This window comes from Mustela erminea, chromosome 15, assembly GCF_009829155.1.
Source record: "Mustela erminea isolate mMusErm1 chromosome 15, mMusErm1.Pri, whole genome shotgun sequence".
NCBI classification, from domain to species: domain Eukaryota; kingdom Metazoa; phylum Chordata; class Mammalia; order Carnivora; family Mustelidae; genus Mustela; species Mustela erminea.
The window spans coordinates 35532975-35555161 of NC_045628.1; the positions used below are offsets into that span (position 1 = coordinate 35532975).

Genomic DNA, 22187 nt, shown 5'->3' on the forward strand with positions numbered 1-22187 from the left:
CAGTCCTAGGTGGGGACATACCAGAAACTTGAGTTTTGTGTGAATTTTGAAAATGCATATAAATGTACTCTTTTTACTTATTTCTTGTTATGGTATTTCTTTAATTTTTCTTTTTTTTTCCTTTAAATTTTCTAATGTAAAATGATATTAAGGGGCAATGTGAGTTTTTCATGTATATCAAGAATGCAGGAGCAAAACTTGCATGTTTGATTTGCTTGCTCAAATATGAAGCACTTCTTTTTCTCTTATATCATGTTAGTCAACCATACGGTACATCACTAGTTTTTGATTCGTGATTCATTATTTGCCTATAATACCCAGTACTCATTATAACATATGCCCTCCTTAATACGCCTCACCGGGCTACCCCATCCCTCCATCCCTGTCCCCTCGGATAACCTCAGATTGTTTCCCAGAGGTCATTAGGGGAAGGAAAGGAAAACTGAAGGGGGGAAAACAAAGGGGAAGATGAGCTATGAAGCACCTTCTAATAAAGTTGAGTATTTTAATTGTCTTCAAATTTTCCATTAGTTTTAAGTCATTTATGAAATCATGTTTCAGTACATGTGCTAGTTATAATTTGTTCATCTTAAAGTGTATGAGACAAAATAGAAGGCAGTAGTAAAACTTTCAGGTTCTTTCTGGGTTTTCCATTCTTTTGAAATCTTATTATAGGCAGACAAGGAATAAGTAATGAAAGATCATTTACTATGTCAAATAACAAACCTATTTATATTTGCCTAAAGCTTCTGGTGATAGTTTTAAAAGTAAATTAATTATCTCAATATAGAATAGTTACTGACTGACTAAAATATGGAAGAGTTCTACTTACCTATTACCCATATGTTCCTCAAATTTACATTACTATGTGTGTATGTACATATAAAATAAAATATACCTTTCTTTGAATTTCCTTCAAATGCATTAGATACTATAGGGGTATTTTATTTATAATTAACTTATCTCAATCCTTCTTCATATTTTGTTAAGAAGAATCTTTAATATATATGCTTATAAACTTAATAATTCTGAGTAAAACTAAATACACAGGAGTTAGCCTAAGAGATTAATTTATTTCATTTTGAAATACTTTTTTAAACATTTGTTTATTCACTCCACACATATTTCTTGAGAGCCTAATAAATGCAAAGCACCATTTGAGATAGAAGAAACACAATACCAACCATATAGAGAGAAATTTTATTCTTAAGGAGCTTACATTTAATTAGGATTGAGAATAAGGAAATATACACAAAAATATTAAGTAGCCATGATGCTAGTGTGATTTGAATTGAACATGCCAAGGGAATGAAGAGTTACGTGGGCATCTAAGGCTAATATAGTTCCACATTCTCATGAGACTACACGGTTAGAAAGAAGTGCCGTTTCTACAAGAGGATCAGTTCCTGAGCATGGTGGGTCACAACCTCATGTCTGGCCTACAGGAGCTCCAGCAATTTGAACCCCACTAACTTCTCTGACACCTGTACCAGACATCTCTTGTCACATTCTCTGGGTCTCATCCCCGCCTTCCTCATGTGCCTTAACACATGTTTCCTTTCCAGCTCAGATATATATATTTTTTTAAATTTTTAAGTACATTTTTTTAAATTTTAATTTTTTTTTTTTTTTTTTTTTTTTTTTTTTTTTTTTTTTTAAGTAGACTCCATGTGGAGCCCAATGTGGTGATTGAACTCACAACCTTGAGAAAAAGACCCAAGCTGAAATCAAGAACTGGACACTTTTTTTTTTTTTTTAAAGATTTCATTTATTTATTTGTGAGACAGTGCGAGGGAGACAGAGAACACAAGCAGGAGGAGGGGCAGAGGGAGAAGCAGACATCCCCCTGAGTGGGAAGCCTGATGCAGGGCTTGATCCGAGAGCTCCGGGATCATGACCTGAGCCAAAGACAGATGCTTAACGACTGAGCCACCCAGGCGCCCTGCAGCTAAGATTCTTGATCTGTGCTGTCTTCTACCTTGAATGTATAAATTCTTTATGATATAAAAAAATTCCTCAAAACGAATCTGAGGCATCCATGCTATTAGACATAGAGAATATAAAGTAGAAGATAACAGAAAATAGTTTAATGGCAAAAAAATTATTGGTGTTTTTTAATTTGGAATTTAAAGCCATGTTAACATTTCAAACAGTTTTTCAAATTAAATTTAAAAACAGGTAATATAAAGGAAAACTTAGGTAACACATCTCATTTCTATATTCATTTTTTTATTTCTTCTGTACCAACAGATGTGTTTTTCTTAAATATAACACATTAAAAAGCTAGTAACAACAGGGACGCCTGGGTGGCTCAGTGGGTTAAGCCGCTGCCTTCAGCTCAGGTCATGATTCCAGGGTCCTGGGATCGAGTCCCACATCGGGCTCTCTGCTCAGCAGGGGGCCTGCTTCCCTTCCTCTCTCTCTGCCTGCCTCTCCATCTACTTGTGATTTCTCTCTGTCAAATAAATAAATAAAATCTTAAAAAAAAAAAAAAAAAAAAAAAATAGCAAAAAAAAAAAAAAGCTAGTAACAACAATTTTTTAAATCTGACAATGTCATCTTTTTCCTTTGCTACAGAGAACAAGTGGTTATAAATTGGAAATCAATGTTTTAAAACTTGTATGTAGTAAAGGTCCGGGAATTTGCATTATGTTTTTATGCTCTGAGAGTTGCAAAATAGCAGCTGTGCTGTTCAAGAATCCCCTTCTCGCCAAGGGAAGAGTGCTGACTTTGACATAAACATACACTCTTAACTTTTTATATTTCCCTAAATCCTAAAAATTAGTGCTCTCCTTTGCATTTTTATATGACTATGTTAGAACGCAGTTAGTTTTAAAGGAAGAAGTTGTAAAATCTCAATAGGTAAAAGGGATATAAAGGTCATTTAGTTTAACCTCCTATCAATTTCTAGAGAGGAGTTTCTATAATATTCTTGACAGGATGCTTATCAACCTTTGCATAGACCCTCTGTCATGGCATGTCCACTACTGCCAAAAACAGCCGACATCATTTTTAGATAGATGAATCAAATCTTAATGTTTCCTTATACATAGTCACTAGTCCCTTTTCTGTACTAATAGCCACAAAGATATTCACTCAATTTTTAAAAATTGAGGTTTTAAAACTTAGATTAAAATATCATAAATAAAGTAGCATAAATACCTTTTTATGCTGGATTCACATTTCTAAAAAGGCAACCCAGACTAAAATCATTTTATATTACATATCTTCCCAGTCAGATTCAGCTAATTTAAAATGTAGACTAACCTCAGCTAAAACTTATCTTTATTAATATAAGAACAAAGGGCTTAACAAATTAACTAGTTTTGAAGGTAAATTATATCAGATTTTCAACCAATTAATGATAAATTTGTGTCAGATGCCAGGCAAGGAGGTTACACAGGTGAACAAGATGGACAGAATTACTGCCCTCACAGCTTTTCACGTTGCAGACACTTAAGGAAACAAACCTGCAAAAAATTTGTTTTGGTTAGAATTTTCACTGAAGTTGATCATTTGAAAGCGTCTTGGTGGAATGTTTTAATTGTTAGTTGTTACGAATGGGAGGGAAAACGTGAATTGGTTCAAGCCAGTGAAGCTGAAGGTATAGAACTATTAGGTCATCACCTCAGGAGACTTTTCACATCCACATGCCAAGCTTTCCGTCTCAAGAGATCGTGGCGAGGGAGGTAGGAAGAAAGCAACATACGAAAACACACCTGTGGAAGGAGTCATTACTGGTGATAAATTAGTAGACTTAAAGAAGTCAGTTTCTCTAGATCTGCAAGCTAATGTCTAGGGCAGCCTCTCGGCAGCCTGGTACGTGATAGCTTACCAGAGTGGGGTAGTAGTCCAGAACTCGGGAGCTTCCGGCGTGGGTGTGGAGTACTCAAATGGAGTCACACTGTGTCTGGGCTGGTATTGGGAAGCTAAACACGGATCTTACGGTGGAAAGTGAGGGAAGTTCGTGGCTGGGGTTATATGATGAGGAAATTCAGGAGAAGCTGAATTGGAACAAGTACAGAAGACAATTTGTGGCGATATCCAAGGTTGAATTATAGCTGATGGATGGGTAAGGCATGGGACTAACTCTTTCTGAAGTGAATCCTTTGGCCAGTAATTTTTTGTTTTATTAATCTTTAAGTAGGCCTTGTTTTTTTTTTTTTTTTTTTTTTTTTTTTTTTTTTTTTTTTTTTTTTTACCTCATGGAATGCATGTGCCAATTTAAAAGTGATACTTGCATGGTTAACTATTTCTCACAAAGAAAGTATAGACTGTCAGTATGGCTGACATTTAGTAAAGGTGTAGAGTGGGGAAATTTGTAGGAGGTAATTGTGTGGGCCACCTAAATTAAAGATGATATTAAGTGTCTATTAAACTCATGAGAATCTGGTATTTCACTTCTAAGATAGGTATCTTCGATTAAAAATGAACGGTCACCATGAGACAGTACAAATCACCAATCTGGATGAATCTTGGCTGCCTTGGATGGCCAGTGGCTAGGTCTTAAGGAGTAAGTCAAGTCTTAATTAAGAAGGAATGGGATACAAGTGTCTAAGTTTTCTTTCTGGTCTGAGATAAAATAATTACAGAATTATTGCCTTTTTGGGAATGTATGTCTCTTATACTCGAACACATATAACAATACATTTTAAAAATTATTACTGAAAATTTGTATTCCTTGTATTTAAAGGCTCTGGAGCAAGGCTACTTGGGTTCGAATTTGGCTCCTCTCCTTACTAGCCGAGTTATCTTGGCAAGTTAATTAACTTATTTTTACTTCTTTCTACTCATGCGTAAAATGAGTATAAGACTAGTAACAATGTAACAGAATTATTGAGAGGATTAAATTAGTTAATGCATGCAAAGTGCTTGGAACATTGCTTTGCATACATAGAAAGCACTCAATATATGCTAGTTATTTTGATGATAATGTTGATGATCATCATCATACCAATGCCTCCGACTTTTGAAAGAAAAATGAGTTAATAGAATTTTTACTGCATAGCATTATTGTTATGTTAAAACTTTTTTGTTGTAGAAAATTTCAAACAAGCATAAAATTAGTATAATGAGCAACCCATATACCTACCCATCATTTGGCTTTAACAATGACTTGGGTCCTAAATTCCCCCACCTAATTTCTCCTCTACCCCAGAGAATTTTTTCAAAGGTTTTTTTTTTTTTTTTTTTAAGATTTTATTTATTTATTTGACAGAGAGTACAAGCAGGGAAGAATCTCAGGGAGAGGGAGGAGTAGGCTCTCACTGAGCATAGAGCCTGGCACGAGGCTAGATCCCAGGGCCCTGGGGTCATGATCTGAGCTGAAGGCAGACCCTTAACCGACTGAGCAGCCCACGTGTCCTGCCCGCCCCCCAGAGAATTTTGAAGTCAATCCCAAACATATTTTACTTAATCTGTAAATATTTTTTTTCTTTATTTTCAGTCTGTATCTCTTAAACATAAGGGCTCTTGTCTTTAAACCACAATCACATTATTATTACCACCCCTAAAATTCCTTACTTAAAAAATCTTAAGTATCCTGCCATGTTTCACATTTGGTCAATTGTCTTAAATGTATATATATTTGTGGGTATGCTTACCCTTGCAAGCATTCGAAATATTCTTTCCCAGTATTTCCTCTAAATTGACACTGTAACTTTCAATGAAGAAAGAAGTGAGAATTTACAAACTTGGGTTTGAAGAACTGTGGGTCAGTCACTTACTGGACTTCTTTTGTCTGAAAAATGAGAACTTACACTTAATGATGTCCAAAGACATCTCACCTTTTACCTTTCCATGCTAATTTTAGTCTAAAAACTATGTGCAGATCCAAGTGTAAGTAATCCACAATACCAGAGCCCCTTTATCTTTCGGGGGGATAATTTGGGAATCGTTCCATTTTATTTACTCAGCAGAAGATTCATTTTCAGCTTGGAGACTCATAAATGAAACAGACCTGTGCAGGGATGACAAGAAGAAACCAGGATCTCAAAGTATGGCACTGTGTGAGGGTGCCCCGTGTTGTCCTCTTTTTCTCTTTACTTCTGAAGTCTTATTAATTTTGAAAAGGCCTTGAATTGATGTGACAACTCCTCCCCCCCCACCCCCCGAAAATTCTCAAAGCACATTTCAGAAACTCATTTTTGGCAGATGTAAATTTAAGTAAATTGGCCAAGGTCACAGCACAATAAGGGCAGAGTTATCAAGGGAATGCAGTTTCCTGCTTTTTCCACCATCCATGAAATTAGAGTAACTCCACCCCTTAAAATGAAAGGGTCTACTTTTTTTTTTTTCCTTTTGGAAATTACAAACCACGATTTGGAAATGTTTTTTACCATTAACTCAGGTTCTCCTAAGTGGTCTTTTAGAATTATGAAATGTTTGTGCACATTTCAACTGCCTTTACTGTATATATCGCAACCAAGACAATTTGCTACAAAAAGATAGTGCATTTTTTTGTTTGACCTAAACCATCAGATTTTCTTTTCATGCAGTGTGACATGATGAAGCAGCTATCTGAAGGAACAAAACTAGTTCACTTTCTATGGGCAAGCACAGACTGTAAAGTAGATTATTAAAGTACACAGAAATAGAAAATTAGATCAGAAGTGATGTTTTACTGTGAGGTCTTCTTTGGGCCTTATAAAATGAGAGAGAACTAACCTTGTTCTATTTCTGAGTCCTGAAAAAAGCCTCATAGCAGGCATATCACCTTTAATTAGGTTTCTGCTTTTGGGAAGCATTTTACCAGCCCCCTTTCATTTATTTTTAATGATGTTATCACTAACAGGCAAACAGTCCCTTAATAAAACAAAAACAGTTTCTATATAAAGCCTGGTGTACATGTCCTGAGTCAGTCATCTAAAAACAAATGTTATGATTGTTTCCGTTGTGCTCTTAGAACCCTTAATGGCCCTACTGTGCAGATATGCAAAACATCAACCGAGGAAATATAACCATGTCTGTTATGCAGCTTTCAATAAATGTTTTCCCATATTCACTTGCAGTATCAGCAGTGAGGTTAAACCTACAGGGTCATGGAAAAGACAGAAAGGTCAATTAAGTGGATCTTTTCAGCATAGCCGGCCAGCTCTCTCACAAACACTGTGACTTATGACTTTAACAAACAAGCAGGGGTAAAAGCCACCGACAATGTTTAAAAGGCAAATGTGTGTGTGTGTGTGTGTGTGTGTGTGTGTGTGATGTTCAGTACTGTTCCATTTTTTCTAAGAAATCCCGAGCTGTAGGAAGAAATAAAAAATGTAAGCACAGCTCTCAGAGTCCTTCATTTCCATCTTGTCAGGTGCCAGCGATCGTGAGGAGGCTGCTGTCAAGGCCATGTTTGGAAATATAAACCTTGCTATAGAGTTTCCTTCATACATAGATTTTTGAAATACAAATGTAGAATAGCCAGAAATTAAAGACTGTCTTAAGAATAATGGTTGAAAATAAGCTTAACCATTTAAAAATACAAAGTTCCGGGGCACCTGGGTAGCTCAGTGGGTTAAAGTCTCTGCCTTTGCTCAGATCGTGATCTCAGGGTCCTGGGATCGAGCCCCGCATCGGGATCTCTGCTCAGAGGGAGCCTGCTTCCCCCTCTCTCTCTCTCTCCCTGCCCCTCTGCCTACTTGTGATCTCTGTCTGTCAAATAAATAAATAAAATCTTTAAAAAAAAATACAGAGTTTCTTAAGAGCACTTAGGATCCCTGCTTTCCTTGAAAGGTCATCCCTGCACACTTTCCTTATATGACCCCTGGACCTCCTCCTGTTTAAATCTTTCCCAATATTCCATGCCGATTTCTAATGTACCGTGCCACGAAATTTTATTTTTCTTCACTCTGATCTCAACATGTATCATGGAAATGTAATCTCTCCTTTTCCTAAGTAACCACTAGGTGCTATTGGAATCCGTCTTTTGCACATGACCTTATTGGGATTATATTGTATCCATTTTTTCTTTATCTTCCTCCTCGAGCTTCCTCCTAACTCAACGTAATGCCTATGAAATTGTCTTGTAATCAATAGAGTGGTTTTCCAATAGAAGGTATTTTTAGCTTTGCTATCATGGATGTGGCGTAACCTCAGGGTGAGCAAGAGACTACATCCTTCTCATTTTTGCCTTGTTAACTGCTCCAGCTTTTGTCCCCACTCATCTCATTCACATATTCCTTCAACAGACATTAATATGTGCTTACCCTCGCTAGGGAGCTGAGACTCTGTTCTATTTCTGCCTCTAAGGAGTGGTCCCCACCTTCCATCAGCATCCCAAAGGTAAACTACGCAAAAGGCAATAACCACGGGTAAAGATAATTGCATCTGTTGCAATACATCCTTTAAAATGCACTCAATTAGGCAGGATTGTGATTTTGGTGTACATCTTGGCACACCTACGGCATTCCGCCAACACACGCTTGCAAGGATCTCCTTTCCATATCAAGTCCTTTCCTTCATTCACCCAAACTCAAAATCCAGATACGGCTTCAAGTATATCCAAGGAAACTCAGAAGTGTTTTTATGCTTCTGACAGTCTGTTTCTCCAAGATCTGTACTGTTTTTTCTTTCTGTGTAAGTCACCTTATCCATTTCCTCTAGGTGCTGCTGCCCGAAGAGAAGTTGATAAACTAGTTCATATCCTTTTGCCCTTTCTCAAGTTATTTCTATCCTAGTTAATTTTAACTGTTCGCTGAACTAATTCAGGGTTAGTTTGTAGAAGGCAACTATAATAATGTATAGTAATAATTTCATTATCAGCACGATACTTCATCATCACAAGCCTCATTAGAGAGAAAGAGTGCAGTGGTCTCAAGCTTATGGTACAGCCAGCATTCCCTCTGTGGCACACTGAAGCCAAGTTTACAAAATGAAATGTGTAATACAGTTAGTTATTTGTTACTTCCTGATAGCTTATTAGCATTTTATATTTTACAAAGCACTTTCATATACACAATCTAATTGGATATAAGGTACAATCCTTTGAGTTTGTAATCATCTTTTTAGTAGATAAATCAAATGAGGCTCATAGACTCTAAGAGATGGATTTTTTGCTCTACTATTTGCTAATACTTGCTAGAGCCAGGGCTTGAACTCACACTTTCTGAATTTAGCCTGGCTTGCTTTTCAATTTACCAGAGCTGTATCCAGAATTTGAAAAGTAGGTTTAAAGTTAAATACAGGAAATTAGCCTCATTCTATCATACCCCTGGATATTTTATAAGAACTGAAATAGATACATGAAACTCATGCAAATAAATTTTAATGTGATATTTTGGAATTAGTTATTTTATGAGAAGATGAAAATAGAAAGAAAAAGATTTACATGACCATTTCTAATTTAAGATTACATTCTGGATCACATTATTCAACTTTATTATTAGTTTCCATTGCCAAATTAAAGCCAGAGTCCTACAGTAGGAATGAACTAAGATTGAGGATATGGTTGAACTCAATTTAAATGACTACACTTTATGTCTGGATATAAGTATCAAAACATCTTTTAAACACCAATCCTTAATATTTTAGATTATCCATGCCTGTACTCCAGTTGAATAATGTGGCTGATGAGTTTACAAAAACACCAATAAATTTAACTTTCTAGATAATTGTAAAGGAAATTTATCAAAATGCCAAAGAAGAGTTCATATTTTTATAAATCACTAATCATAGAGATTACCACATTTTCTAGAATCTTTGTCAACATTTTATCACTTTTCCAGTACAATAATATAATATTTGCAATGCAAAATCCCAGATCACTTGTAAACATTAAATATGGAGACTTTTTTATTTTAATAATGTTGCTATCTACTTTACATCAAAATGAATAAATGTGAATTCCCTTGGAACGTATGGTTTTCTAAAAGTGAACATTTTTCTACTTGGAATTTATGGTGTAATAAAAGACATCAGACACAAAAAGACACACACACACACACACACGCACACACACACACAAGAACTTGAAAGAGAATATATAATTCAAACCCAAAGGGATTAGTTATGAAAATAACAACTGAGTTAGATTTTATTAACAGGAAAGAAAACATTTTAAAAGTAGAGGCCCATTATTTTTTTAAACAACATTGTTCCTTAGGATATCCTGCTAAATTGTTATGTGTGATAAGATTGGATGGAAAAAAAAGCTGTCCTACAGAGACATCAATCTTACTGATAGTCATTTATTGATACGTGACTTAAACTATGAGGACAATCATGAGATGAAATGATGAGAAGAAAGAAATAACATTTTTTCATACTTTATTGATTTTGGACTTTTAAACACACGTTCTTATCTTCTATTTTTATCTTACCCATCATATCCTAAATGATATTAATTGATCGTATGGTGTTATATCTGTCATTATATTTCTCATATAATTATAAAAATGGTCATTGGTATTTTTTCTGGTCAACAGATGAAATCATGTGTGAGATGGTAATGTGTGTGCTTCTGTTTTCCTTAAGAAAGCCACTGTGGTTCCCTGTAACTAAATTAAAATACAAGAAAGTTAAAAACCATCCTTTCTTAGGAATTTAAAAATAACAAGAACTCCTTTGAGAACTGGCATAACTACTAGTCCCCATGGATATGGAGTCCTTAAAAAAAATTGTACCCTAGTTAATGCAGCTTTTAAAAGTGCTTCCTTTATTTTTAGGAGGACGCACCTTTCCCTGCATCTAATTTGCCATCGCAGGTGTGGGGAGTGCCTGTCTTGTAAATGGCTGAACATTTCCTAATTTGATAAAATGAAGTAAGAAAACTCAAGAATCCTTGTAAAATGGAGTTTGTAAACCTAAAGAATTAAGAGCTTGCTCTGAAATTTTGTGTTTATGTGACTCCATTCTTTTGCAGTCAATACAGGCAAAATCTCTAGTCGAAATAGGTGAAATGTCCACTCAACTAATTTTTAAGAATTTTAATAAGAAATAACAGAACATGAAACTTTAGATTTGCATGACACTAGAGTTTGTGTCATTCAACCTGCTTTTTTTTTTCTCTTTTAACTTGAGGAAATTGAAGCCCGAAGAAGTTGTTACCTGTCCAAAATAGCTGATACTCACCAGACACTAAGACATTTTCTTTATGTATCTCAAAGTATAAAAAGTGTTGTGTCCTGTTTTCATCGTCTATGGCCATGTAACAAATCACACCAACATTTAGTGGTTTAAACCATCAAACATTTAAAATCTCAGGATCTGGGTGCAATTTAGCGGGGCGGTTCTTGTTTAAGATCTCTCATGAAGTTTCAGTTCTGCTGCCAGCTGAGGCTATAGCTTCATCAAAAGGTTCCACTGGGCAGGGGGACTCTGCTTTCAAGCCACTCACTTGGTTTTTGGAAGGCCTCAGTCCCTGGTCATGTGCACCTCCACAGGGCTGTCCCATGACACGACAGCTGGTTTTCCCCAGGACAAGAAATGCAAGAGAAAGGGAGAGAGAGAGAGAGACAAATGGAAATTATAAACTTTTTATAACAAAATCTTAGAAGTGACATTCCATCACATTTGTTTTTCTCTGTTAGATCTGACTCAGACTAAGGGCAAGGTTCTAGATAAGATATGAATAATAGGAAGGAAGAATCATCAGAGGCCATCTTAGAGGCTACTACATATCTGCCACAAGCCCAGAGAAAATATTCTCCAAGTACTTGTCAAGTAAATTAAAAGATATATTAGTTATTTAACTCTTTCCAGTAAAATATCTTACATGATAAAATTGGAATACGAACTCTTAATTAAACAATAGTATTCTGTGTGTGTGATTCTTGCTGATCTTATACTTGCAGTGGTCATATAAGAGAGTGTTCTTACACTTAGGAAATATGCAGTGAAATTTTAGGATTAAAAGGGAAGATGGTTCAAACATATGCACACACACACAGAACAAGAGAGGGAGAGAGAAATAATTTAAAAGCAAACATGGCAAAATGCATACGATTGGTGAATTGAAGTAAAGAGTTGAATTAGTTTTCTAGGGCTGATTTTTAACAAATTGCCATGATCTTGATGGCTTTAAATAACTTTCTTACTGGAGTCTTGGAAGACAGAGGTCTAAAATCAAGGTATTAGTAGGGATAAGCTCCCTCCAAGAGGCTGGCTGTAAGGGAGAATCCATTCTTTACCTCTTGTAGCATTTGGTGGCTATCAGCAGGATGCATGGACTATGACTGGGAGATCCTGATCTCTGTCTCTATCTCCCCTCTGCCTCCCACTCTTCACTGTGGATCTCTTCTGTTTCCCTCAAGTCTCACTCTACCTTTCTCTGATAAGGATACCTGTCACTGGATTTAGCACCCATCCTGAACCAAGATGATGATCTCATCTCAAGATGTTTAATTTTTTTTTAAAGATTTTATTCATATTTGACAGACAGAGATCACAAGTAGGCAGAGAGGCAGACAGAGAGAGGAAGAGAAGCAGGCTCCCTGCTGAGCAGAGAGCCTGACATGGGGCTCGATCCCAGGACCCTGGGATCATGACCCGAGCCGAAGGCAGAGGCTTTAACCCACTGAGCCACCCAGGCGCCCCTCAAGATGTTTAATTTAATCACATCTATATAAACCCTCTTTCCAAGGAAGCTAACATTACTAGGTTCCAGGGATTAGGCATGGACATATATTTTTGGGGGCTGCCAGACAGCCCACTATATGGGTATAGAGAAGTTCTTTGTACAATTCTTGCAACTCTTCCGTAAGTTTAAAATTATTTGAAAGCAAACTATCCAAGAAGAAAAAACAGATTACGTTGTCAAGTGCTGTAATAATCCAGAGAATATGGCATCTGACAAGCTTTCTTTTAAAGATAAAACTTAAAAAATATGTACAGATCTTTCAAATTGGAATAAGGTGTTTTGTGAATTTTCGCCTCATCATCATTCATTGTTTGAAGTCAGTGGAGATTATGTAATGTCAAAACTCTTTTCCATGTTGTCTGGCCTCTCAAACATTTGCTTTAATCTTCATAGAACATTTAGGATATCAAAGGTCACTTTTCTTTCAAAAGGAAGAACTGTGTTCCTAATTTTACTATCTTTGTAAGAAGACTAAATGAGACTTTCCATGATGTTAATTGCCAGAAGATGACAATTTTTTAGTAGGGTCGTGAAGCCCAAAGGACTATTTTTGTTTTGTATGTTTGATCTTGATTAGTTTGTCTTCTTTTCAAAAATGTATATTGATCTTAAGAGTTACCCCTTTTTAAAATTTCTTTAGTCATCATTGTGCCCTAAATTTGATTGTTCCTTAGCTACATGTTGAGTTAAAGTGGCCTCATGCAGTATCTCTGCTGTAAAAAATGATGAGTGAATGAATGCAATCATGTAAGTCTATACTAAATGATAGTTGAACCTTGAGGACCAAGGTGTGCATTCCATTGAAGCAACTGCGGAAAAAAAATCACACACACACACACATACACACACAGTCACACTCACATATACCTAGAACAATTTTAATCCCAGGGGAGTGGGGGGTGGGGAATGGAGTAGCTAATGGGATAATGATGGAACACAAAATGTTTTCCTAACTATAGGAATTGACTGCTTAACAATTGGGATCAGTCACTCCAGTTCAGATAAGTTACTTGAAGCTTGCAGATTGTGTTTTTCAGTGTTCTATCCTCAGCACATTGTTTATGTAAAGTAAATATTGGCTTTGTAGATGTATGTATCATGAGTGATTTTAGGAATTAATTCACACAACAGCCACACGTAGCCAAGCATAAATGTACTGGAGTTAAATCAAATCGTCATTGGGATGATGGAACTTACAATCAAATGTGTGTGCGTGTACATGCATGTGTGTCTACACATTCATATGGAGCTTTTTTCTTGGACATTCTTTAAAGGATTGTGGAATCAGTCTCTAAAGCTGAAAGCAAACTCAGGTGGTCATCTGGTTCCATGCCTTTTTTCAAGAGACAAGCAATTATTATCCCCATGATCTATTAAGCCACATTTTCTTTAGCATGTGACAGCTAAGGTGATGCTGATCGAAAAATATTGCTCTCCATTCTTAAACAATTTCACATGCACATAGATGTTTAACAAGCGCCTTTTTGGAGCTATTATGAGAAAGCACTAGCAGCCTTGGTCTGGAGGAGTAATTTATGACAGCGAGGTAAAGGGTGTCCAAGATCATCTTGATCACATTAGCCATGCAGTAGCCCTACCCCTGCACTGCGGTCTCTCTTTAACCCTGGTGACAAGAGTGATAAAAAAAATAACGACACAGTGAGTCTTCCTTTAGCTGCTCACTGCGTTGCTTCTTCTAGTACCTGCCGCCTCAGATCGCCTGTCAGTAAGTGAACGGGAAAGGGAGTGGAAGGAGAAACTGCCGAGGAGTGGGTGTGTGCTATTGAGAGGCAGCTAATAGATGGCTTGTGTCCCATACTCCCCTCCCCAGCCTTTCTTTCCTTTTGGTTTGTTAACTAGAAATGTGGAACAGTGAGGGAGATGAATTTAACTTGTTCTGACATTAGTTAGAGACAGAGAAGTGTAGCTACTTCCGTAATATTTCTGCCCCACAGAGAGGTAATTGGAAAACGTGTTGTGTGGTTAGGTGTTGTAATGAAAAATAAAGGAATGATCGAGAACAGTGGAATCAAATTATAAGCATAAAGGCAAGTGTGCTGAAGTTTTTAGCCACTTGCAAAATTGAGAGATACTATCAGGACTGTGCAAATACATTGCTCTGATTAATTTTCCTGGGGTGAAATATGAAAATATTTATAAAATTGAGAATCCTGCCATGAATAAAATTTTCTCTGCGATATAATAAGCTAAACCATAACTTGTATCTATCTTAAATGAAACTGTAAAAATGTTTAAATAATAAAGAACTGAATGAAAAGATTTCACTGGGTAAGTAAAAAGAATTCATATCAGGACATTACTTCAGGTTGCTTAAAATATTGAAAAATATTCAATAAATAAAGACTAATTTATCTTACAGGGTTTTATATTTGATTTTCTAAATATTGTTATGGAAGTTGTGTTTTATTCCCCTTTCTTTAGACTCCTTTTTCATGTATAAAGAACTAGTTTTTTAGTACGAAGGTAAAAGGGACTCAGGGTCAAAGAATTAGATCTTCAATTTTAATGATATTCAGTAATTCAGTTTTACTTTAGGGAGAAAATATTTGATTTCAGTTTTTCTTTTTAGTTGTAAAATGACAAATTTCAGTTGTACATTCTTTTATAGATTCTTTAGGAATATATTTGAACAAATCATTGATATAAAGGAAGGGTTAATTGAGAAACAAACATACTAATATACAAAGCATTTCTTTTATATGAAACTCTAGAAATATTCTATTGTCAATCCAAACAGAACAAACTAAAATGAGATAATTGGGAAGGTGCCCATAAAGTCAGCCTGAGTATATTATCACAACTATATGTGAGATAATATTTGTTTTAAAAAGATTCTATGGCACTGTAAACTCAGTCTCATTAGAGACTGCATTTAAAAGGCTTATAAAGTTACTCATTAATGTTATCTTGTTGTATCTCCACAGCTTTTTCATTAAAGAAAATTCAGCAGAAAGCATTTTCTCCTGATAGCAGGAACCAATTTGCAATAAATGTTCTGGAAACCACTAGGGAAGCCATTACTGAGGTCTAATAAAAACAGACAAGCGTAACTTGTTCTATATTTTTGTTTCAATCACATACAGATGAGACCCCGCTTTCCACCCCAACCGCAAGAGACAGCCTCGACAAACTCTCTCTAACTGGGCATGGACAACCACTACCTCCAGGTTTTCCTCCTCCTTTCCTGTTTCCTGATGGGCTGTCTTCCATAGAGACCCTTCTGACTAACATACAGGTAGGCCTTGTTTGTCATCTGGAAGGTAAACACGGGGAAGACCCAGCTGTAGATTTTTCCCAGATTCCTACGATTCCAACTTAATCTGTTCATGGGTTTGACCGAACCATGGCATTGGACCATTTCCAGCAATTTAAGATTTTAAACTTGCTACGCTAATCAAGTTGGTTTAGAAATACTGATATATGTATATTCAACCTTAATAAAAGCTTCGATGAAAATGACCTGGGCATTTGAAAAATCATTCTGCCTAAATGTTCTCCTTATTGCCCAGCTTGATGGGAGGAATCTAACTGTTTAAGTTTGTCTGATTTACTCAACGACAGCACACCAGTTCTAATAAATATTTAGTTATTTTTAAACTGCTGGCCTTCCAGTGAGGAAATGATATGTTTAGTCACTTAGAATATGTCTAATATAAAAGAATCCAAAAAATCCCTTCTTTCATAAATAAGTTTGTTTCAGTTAATAGGATTTCTTCAAAGAATAGACTTCAAAAAGCTATACAAAACTTTCCACGGATTTCCTATGTAGTCCTCAGGATGTATATTTTACGTACAGTACATTATGAATCAAAAATACTTACAGTTAACAATAACATAGAGCATGGAGCCAAAATAAGAGTGTTTGGGATACAAGAAAGCATAATTTTCTTGCCCACACATGAAGCGATCATGTGGACCCCAGATGGAGATTTTGGCCATCTACTTCTCCATATTTGGAGTAGCTAATAATAAGAATGTGCTTGTAGATATTGTGCTATTAATTTTTGGTTTTTTTTAAGTTTTACTCTAGCTCTCGATTCTTAGTGGATATTTTTCTGTACACATTTCCTACCATACTAAACTTTCTCCCAGTAGAAATGTAATTAATTTTATTTACCTCTCCAAGGACATAACAGAAGGCCTTTAATGTAACATATCTTCTCATCTATTAATGTGGCATTTTTAATACTAATGTAATTAGAGACTCCAGAACTGTATTCAACTTAAGGTTTTATATCTCAGTAATTGAAATAAATCATCAATCTAGCCTTAACTTAATCAAGACCAAATAATTGATTATATTTAAAAATAAACATAGACTTTTTTTTTCTAAATTTGACCCATATTATTATTTTCTTATGTGGTAGAATTTTTAATGAATTTCTCTTTTGTGAAATTAAATGATTTCAGAAAATATCCCTCAACATTTCTGAATTTATACTCTGAAAGGAGGAAATAATTAATTTTGTTATGTTTTTAGCTCTATATGAAGCAAAGAAAAAGCTAAGGTTTTAATTAAAATTCTCTATCCAGTTGTATGTATCTTCATTAACTAAAATGTCTTTAAGCAGGAAAGTGGTCATTTAATTTAAGTTTCAGTGAAGAAAACATTTCTGGGTTTTATCAGTATACCCCCCGCTTGCCCATCTGAAAAATGGGTGTACACATAGACTCTGGCATTTTAAGTCAGTTGCTGTCAGTTTGGGTGCATTATCCACCACCCTCCCCCCTACGACACACATGAATCTACATCACCTCAAACTATAATTATTTCTTAAAAAAAGAAGAAGAAAGAAAAGAAAACCCCAGTTTTAAAAAATGTATATATTTTAGACAAATATCTTATTGAAAGTATCTCTAGACTTAATATACTCTCCTTCCTGACCTTCCAACCAGTCTTGTGGACATATTGTAGCAAGAGTTGATGATGGGACAATAGTCAAGGCAAACTACATTGTTTATTGCTAGTCTCAAATCACAGGGATCTGGGTTCATCAAAGTTAAAACACCTACAGTAAGAATACTTTGTTAAGAATAAATTATGCTTGTCACTTTCAGTGCATTCACATATGTGTACATAAACTGAAATAAAAATTAAAAATCTTACTGAGTTCCATGCATAGGAATACATACATATACACAATACATGCATGTACACATATTTACATGTACACACATATGCACATACACATATATATGGGATTTATGTCTAGTAACGGTTTCACATCATTTTTCAAAGGTTATGAATGCTAGCTTTTTTTATTATTGCCACATTTATTGAGTTACAGTAATATTCTAAGAATGGTATAGAATATGTAAGTAGTCATGACCCTGGCTTATTGGGCGTACAGTATAAATGTGTTTGCTGCCCAAATTCTAATTTGAGTAATTACATTCTGCCTACCTCAATTTCCTCTGCAATTTCAATTATATATAAGAGGGTTCTCTGCTTTCTATTTCAAAATGGTAACATACTTTTTGTGTAGTAAATCTAAAGATCCAGATTTCTTTTGGAGCTATTTTATCAGGGTAGCAATGAAAAACATTTGAGTTAAAAATGTTTGCATGTTTCAAATCATACAATACCATATATGGAATTAAAGCTTTATTATGTATTCTTACTATTTTTTTTAACTTTTTATTTTTTATAAACATATATTTTTATCCCCAGGGGTACAGGTCTGTGAATCGCCAGGTTTACACACTTCATAGCACTCACCAAAGCACATACCCTCCCCAATGTCCATAACCCCACCCCCCTTCTCCCAACCCCCCTCCCCCCCAGCAATCCTCAGTTTGTTTTGTGAGATTAAGAGTCACTTATGGTTTGTCTCCCTCCCAATCCCATCTATTTTAATTAAATCAAAGACATTGGGTCAGATTTAAATTTAATGTTTAGATGTCTCTTTTTTCTTATAATTAATGACCAAAAGCCCTTTAAAACATGTTTAAGTGTTTATTGTTCCAATATTAATAATTTAATCTTTTGATACTCTATAATTTGATAAATCTCAATTTTAAAATTGGTAATGGTTGGTACAGTTGTCCCTGCCATGACATATCAATATTGAATTTTCATAAATTTTTTTTCTTTCTGTTTTCAAGGAGGACCTGTAGAAAAAGACTACATACTAGTATTTTAAATATACCATATATACTATACATACTAAATATATATATACAGTATAATAATTTCACTTTAGTGAGTGATATGGATTCATTCCAGGTTTTCCTTTTTAGGATTTTTAAAAACTTTGTTTTATGTGGAATTTTGTTTTTCTCAATGTGGGCAATCTTTTATTATGCCTTCCTTATTCAAACATGTCCATGGAGAACTCCCTGTGAAATTTTAGGGGAGGATACTAGAATTTTAGTGTCAATTTACTAAATGTGACCCCTTCAAACCTTGACTACCCAATTAACAAACACACTTAAAGAAGGATTTTACTCTCTTTTCTTAATCTGAGCTTTCATGCTGTAAATCAGAGCTACAATCTGTTTGTGCACAGGATTGGGAACAAATAATTTACATTGTTTGTCTTATTATAAGAATTAATTAAAATGACTTACAAATATTAAAATAGGAATAGGTAAATAAATAAAAAAAGAAAGGTAAAATAAGGCAGAGAATATAAAAATTATTTAGAAAGGAAGTTAACATTGAACATATATGCCATAGGGGGTATATGATGAGAGTTTGGTTCACTATGATTTGTCTCTCTGGAGGAATTAAATAAATAAAGGAAGACCTAAAAGGATAAGAATTGTTAAAACCACAGTATATGGCAAGTCACATATTGAATCACTATGGTCTCATAAATGCACATAATACAACTATGGTACTTATGAAGTATTCTCTAATTTCTGTGTTTGACAAAAGAAAATGAAGAAGAATCTGACTTAGTGTTAAGACCAAAATACTCGGCTTATGCATCTTCCAATCTTGACATTTCAATGTTATGGCCGATGATATTATATTTTATACATTTAAAAGAAGTTAATAGTTTTGTATTTGCATTTTTCATACATCATTTTAATTATAACAGAGTTAGACAAAATACTCAGGAGGAAACTTTCAAAAAGATAAACAACAAAATAGGATATTGGCTTCAAAATATGGGTAGACTAAGATCAGATATATTGGTGTTACATTATATCTTTTTATGTTTAATCATACTTAGATATTCTAAGTCTTTTTTTTTTCTCATTACCAACTTGTGAAAAGAGCTCATTAACAAACAAACAAACAGTGAATTATGTCTATTATTCTAAAAACAAAGTTTACTCTGGTAAAGAGAATAGCATTAATCTTTTAAAAGTCTGAATTATATACCATACTCACTAATGTATATTGTATACCATTTCAATAATAATAATGATAATAGTAAAAACTAATATTTATGGAACAATCTTCCTGTATCATTATATAGGAAAAGTACTCCTGTGTGTGTCTTCTACTCTCAGTAGAAACATCACTTCACTTCTTAACATGACTTCACTTCAGCCACATCACTTCCCTTCTTACATTTCTCACCAAATGTCTGGTAGTTGTTTCCACACCAAGCAGTTCTGCAACACTGGCTGGATTCCCTACAATTTAACTCAGTTCTGACACTGTCTACCTGGAGATAGCCTCAGCTCGCACAAGGTATGAGTTCAGTCCTACAAGATTGCCACTTACCCAGATGTCAGATGCCAGTTGCAAATCCAGGTTGCAGTCTGTGCTCCTGACCAACGGGGTATTTTTTTTAAAAAAGATTTTATATATTTATTTGACAGACAGAGATCACAAGTAGGCAGAGAGGCAGGCAGAGAGAGAAGTGGGGGAAGCAGGCTCCCCCCTGAGCAGAGAGCCCGATGCGGGACTCGATCCCAGGACTTTGGGATCATGACCTGAGCTGAAGGCAGAGGCTTTAACCCACTGAGCCACCCGGGCGCCCCCCAACTGGCTATTGATCAGAGGTTCCCATCACCCCCTCTTGGGTTCAGTTCATTTATTAGAGCAGCTCACAGAACTTAGGAAAACATTGTACTTGCTAGGTTACCAGTTTATTTTCAAGGGATATAACTCAGGAACAGTGAGATGGAAGGTATGCATACGGCAAGGTACGTGGGAAGGGGTGAAGAGCTCTCGTGTCTTCTCTGAGCACATGACCTCCCAAGTACTTCCACGGGATGACCAAACCAGAAACTCTTTGAACTCTGCCCCTTTGAGTTTTCCTAGAGGTTTCATTATTTAGATATGGTTGATTAAACCACCCATAGTTGGTGATTAATTCAACCTCAACCCTTCTGTCCTCCCAGAGGTCAGGGGAGTAGGGGGTGAAAGTTCCAACCCTCCAATCACGGATTTGGTTTCCCTGACAACCAACCCCCATTTCTAGGGCTTTCCAAAAGTCACCTTATTAAAAAAACTTACATGTAGTTGGGGTGGGGTTTATGAATAATAAAAGACAGCCATTTCATCGGTTCATTCTTATCAGTTAGGAAATTCCATCCATTGTAGGATCTTTGTGCCCAAATGGGATGAAAACTAAATATGTATGTTTCTTTCTTCTTTCCTTTCTTTCTTTCTTTTTTAAAAATATTATTTATTTGGGAGAGAGCAAGAGCTAGAGAGCAAGCACATAAATAGGGGGGAGGGCAGAGAGAGAGGGAGAAACAGAGTCCCCTCTGAGCAGGGAGCCTGTGTGGAACCCAGGACCCTGGAATCATGACCTGAGCTGAAGGTAGACACTTAACCACCTGAGCCAGCCAGGCACTTCCCCAAATATGTTTCTCATTATAAACCACAATATCTACAGTCCATCTCTATGCTAATTCTGTATGATATTACATTGTATCATCTTCATAATCCTATACAGTGGATTTCATGATCATCCACATTTTCCAGATGAGTCAAATGGAGTATTGTATGATCAAGGTCATACAATGGTGGTGGAGTCTGGATTTAAACATAGGCAGGATAATTACAGAGCCCATGTTGCTATATCACCATACATGATCCTATGAATCACAAGATGGGTTTTATACCTGGAAGTGCTTTTGAGGGAGTATCCATTATTGACCGATTTTTGAGAACAAGAGTCATAGCATTAAACTAAGAATTGTTGCATCTTTTGTTATAAGGCCTCCTGTGAACATGCATTGATTGATGCTGCTTTAGCATACATTTGTTTCTCCATAAAAGTTTCTGGTTTCCAGGGACACCATTGCTTCTCATTCTGGAAAGAAACATTAAAAGAAAAAACGTAAATAAGCTTGGTAACTCTCACCTAAGCTTAGTCAATTTACTAGTTTGGGATTTTGAGCTAGTCATCAGATCATTCTGAACCTTTTTTTTTTTTTTCAGCTTTCAAAGGTTTTAATCGGAATGAGCAAATCACTGAAATCCCCTTCAACTTAGATATTTACTCTCATTAAAAGTTATGCATTCTTGAGCAGAATTTTGTCACATCAATTCCAGTGACACTCAAAGAACTTCAGTTACCATATGATTCTGAAAAGTTTTTGTATAAAAACCAAACATGGCCAAGTAAACTTTTCCTCTAGGATCCAACTAGTAAATTAAGAAATGTTCGCCTTCATTATCAGTATT

The 22187-nt window shown here is 35.5% G+C and overlaps 1 protein-coding gene across 2 annotated transcripts in view; it reads left to right on the forward strand.

Annotated features, from left to right (window-relative positions):
- Positions 1-22187, forward strand: part of DACH1 (dachshund family transcription factor 1) — a 425210-nt gene that overhangs the window by 361318 nt on the left and 41705 nt on the right. For both annotated transcript variants that reach the window (XM_032315182.1, XM_032315183.1), the window contains exon 7: positions 15673-15824. In XM_032315182.1, coding sequence (XP_032171073.1) covers positions 15673-15824 — 152 coding nt within the window. The remainder of the gene's footprint in view (positions 1-15672; positions 15825-22187) is intronic.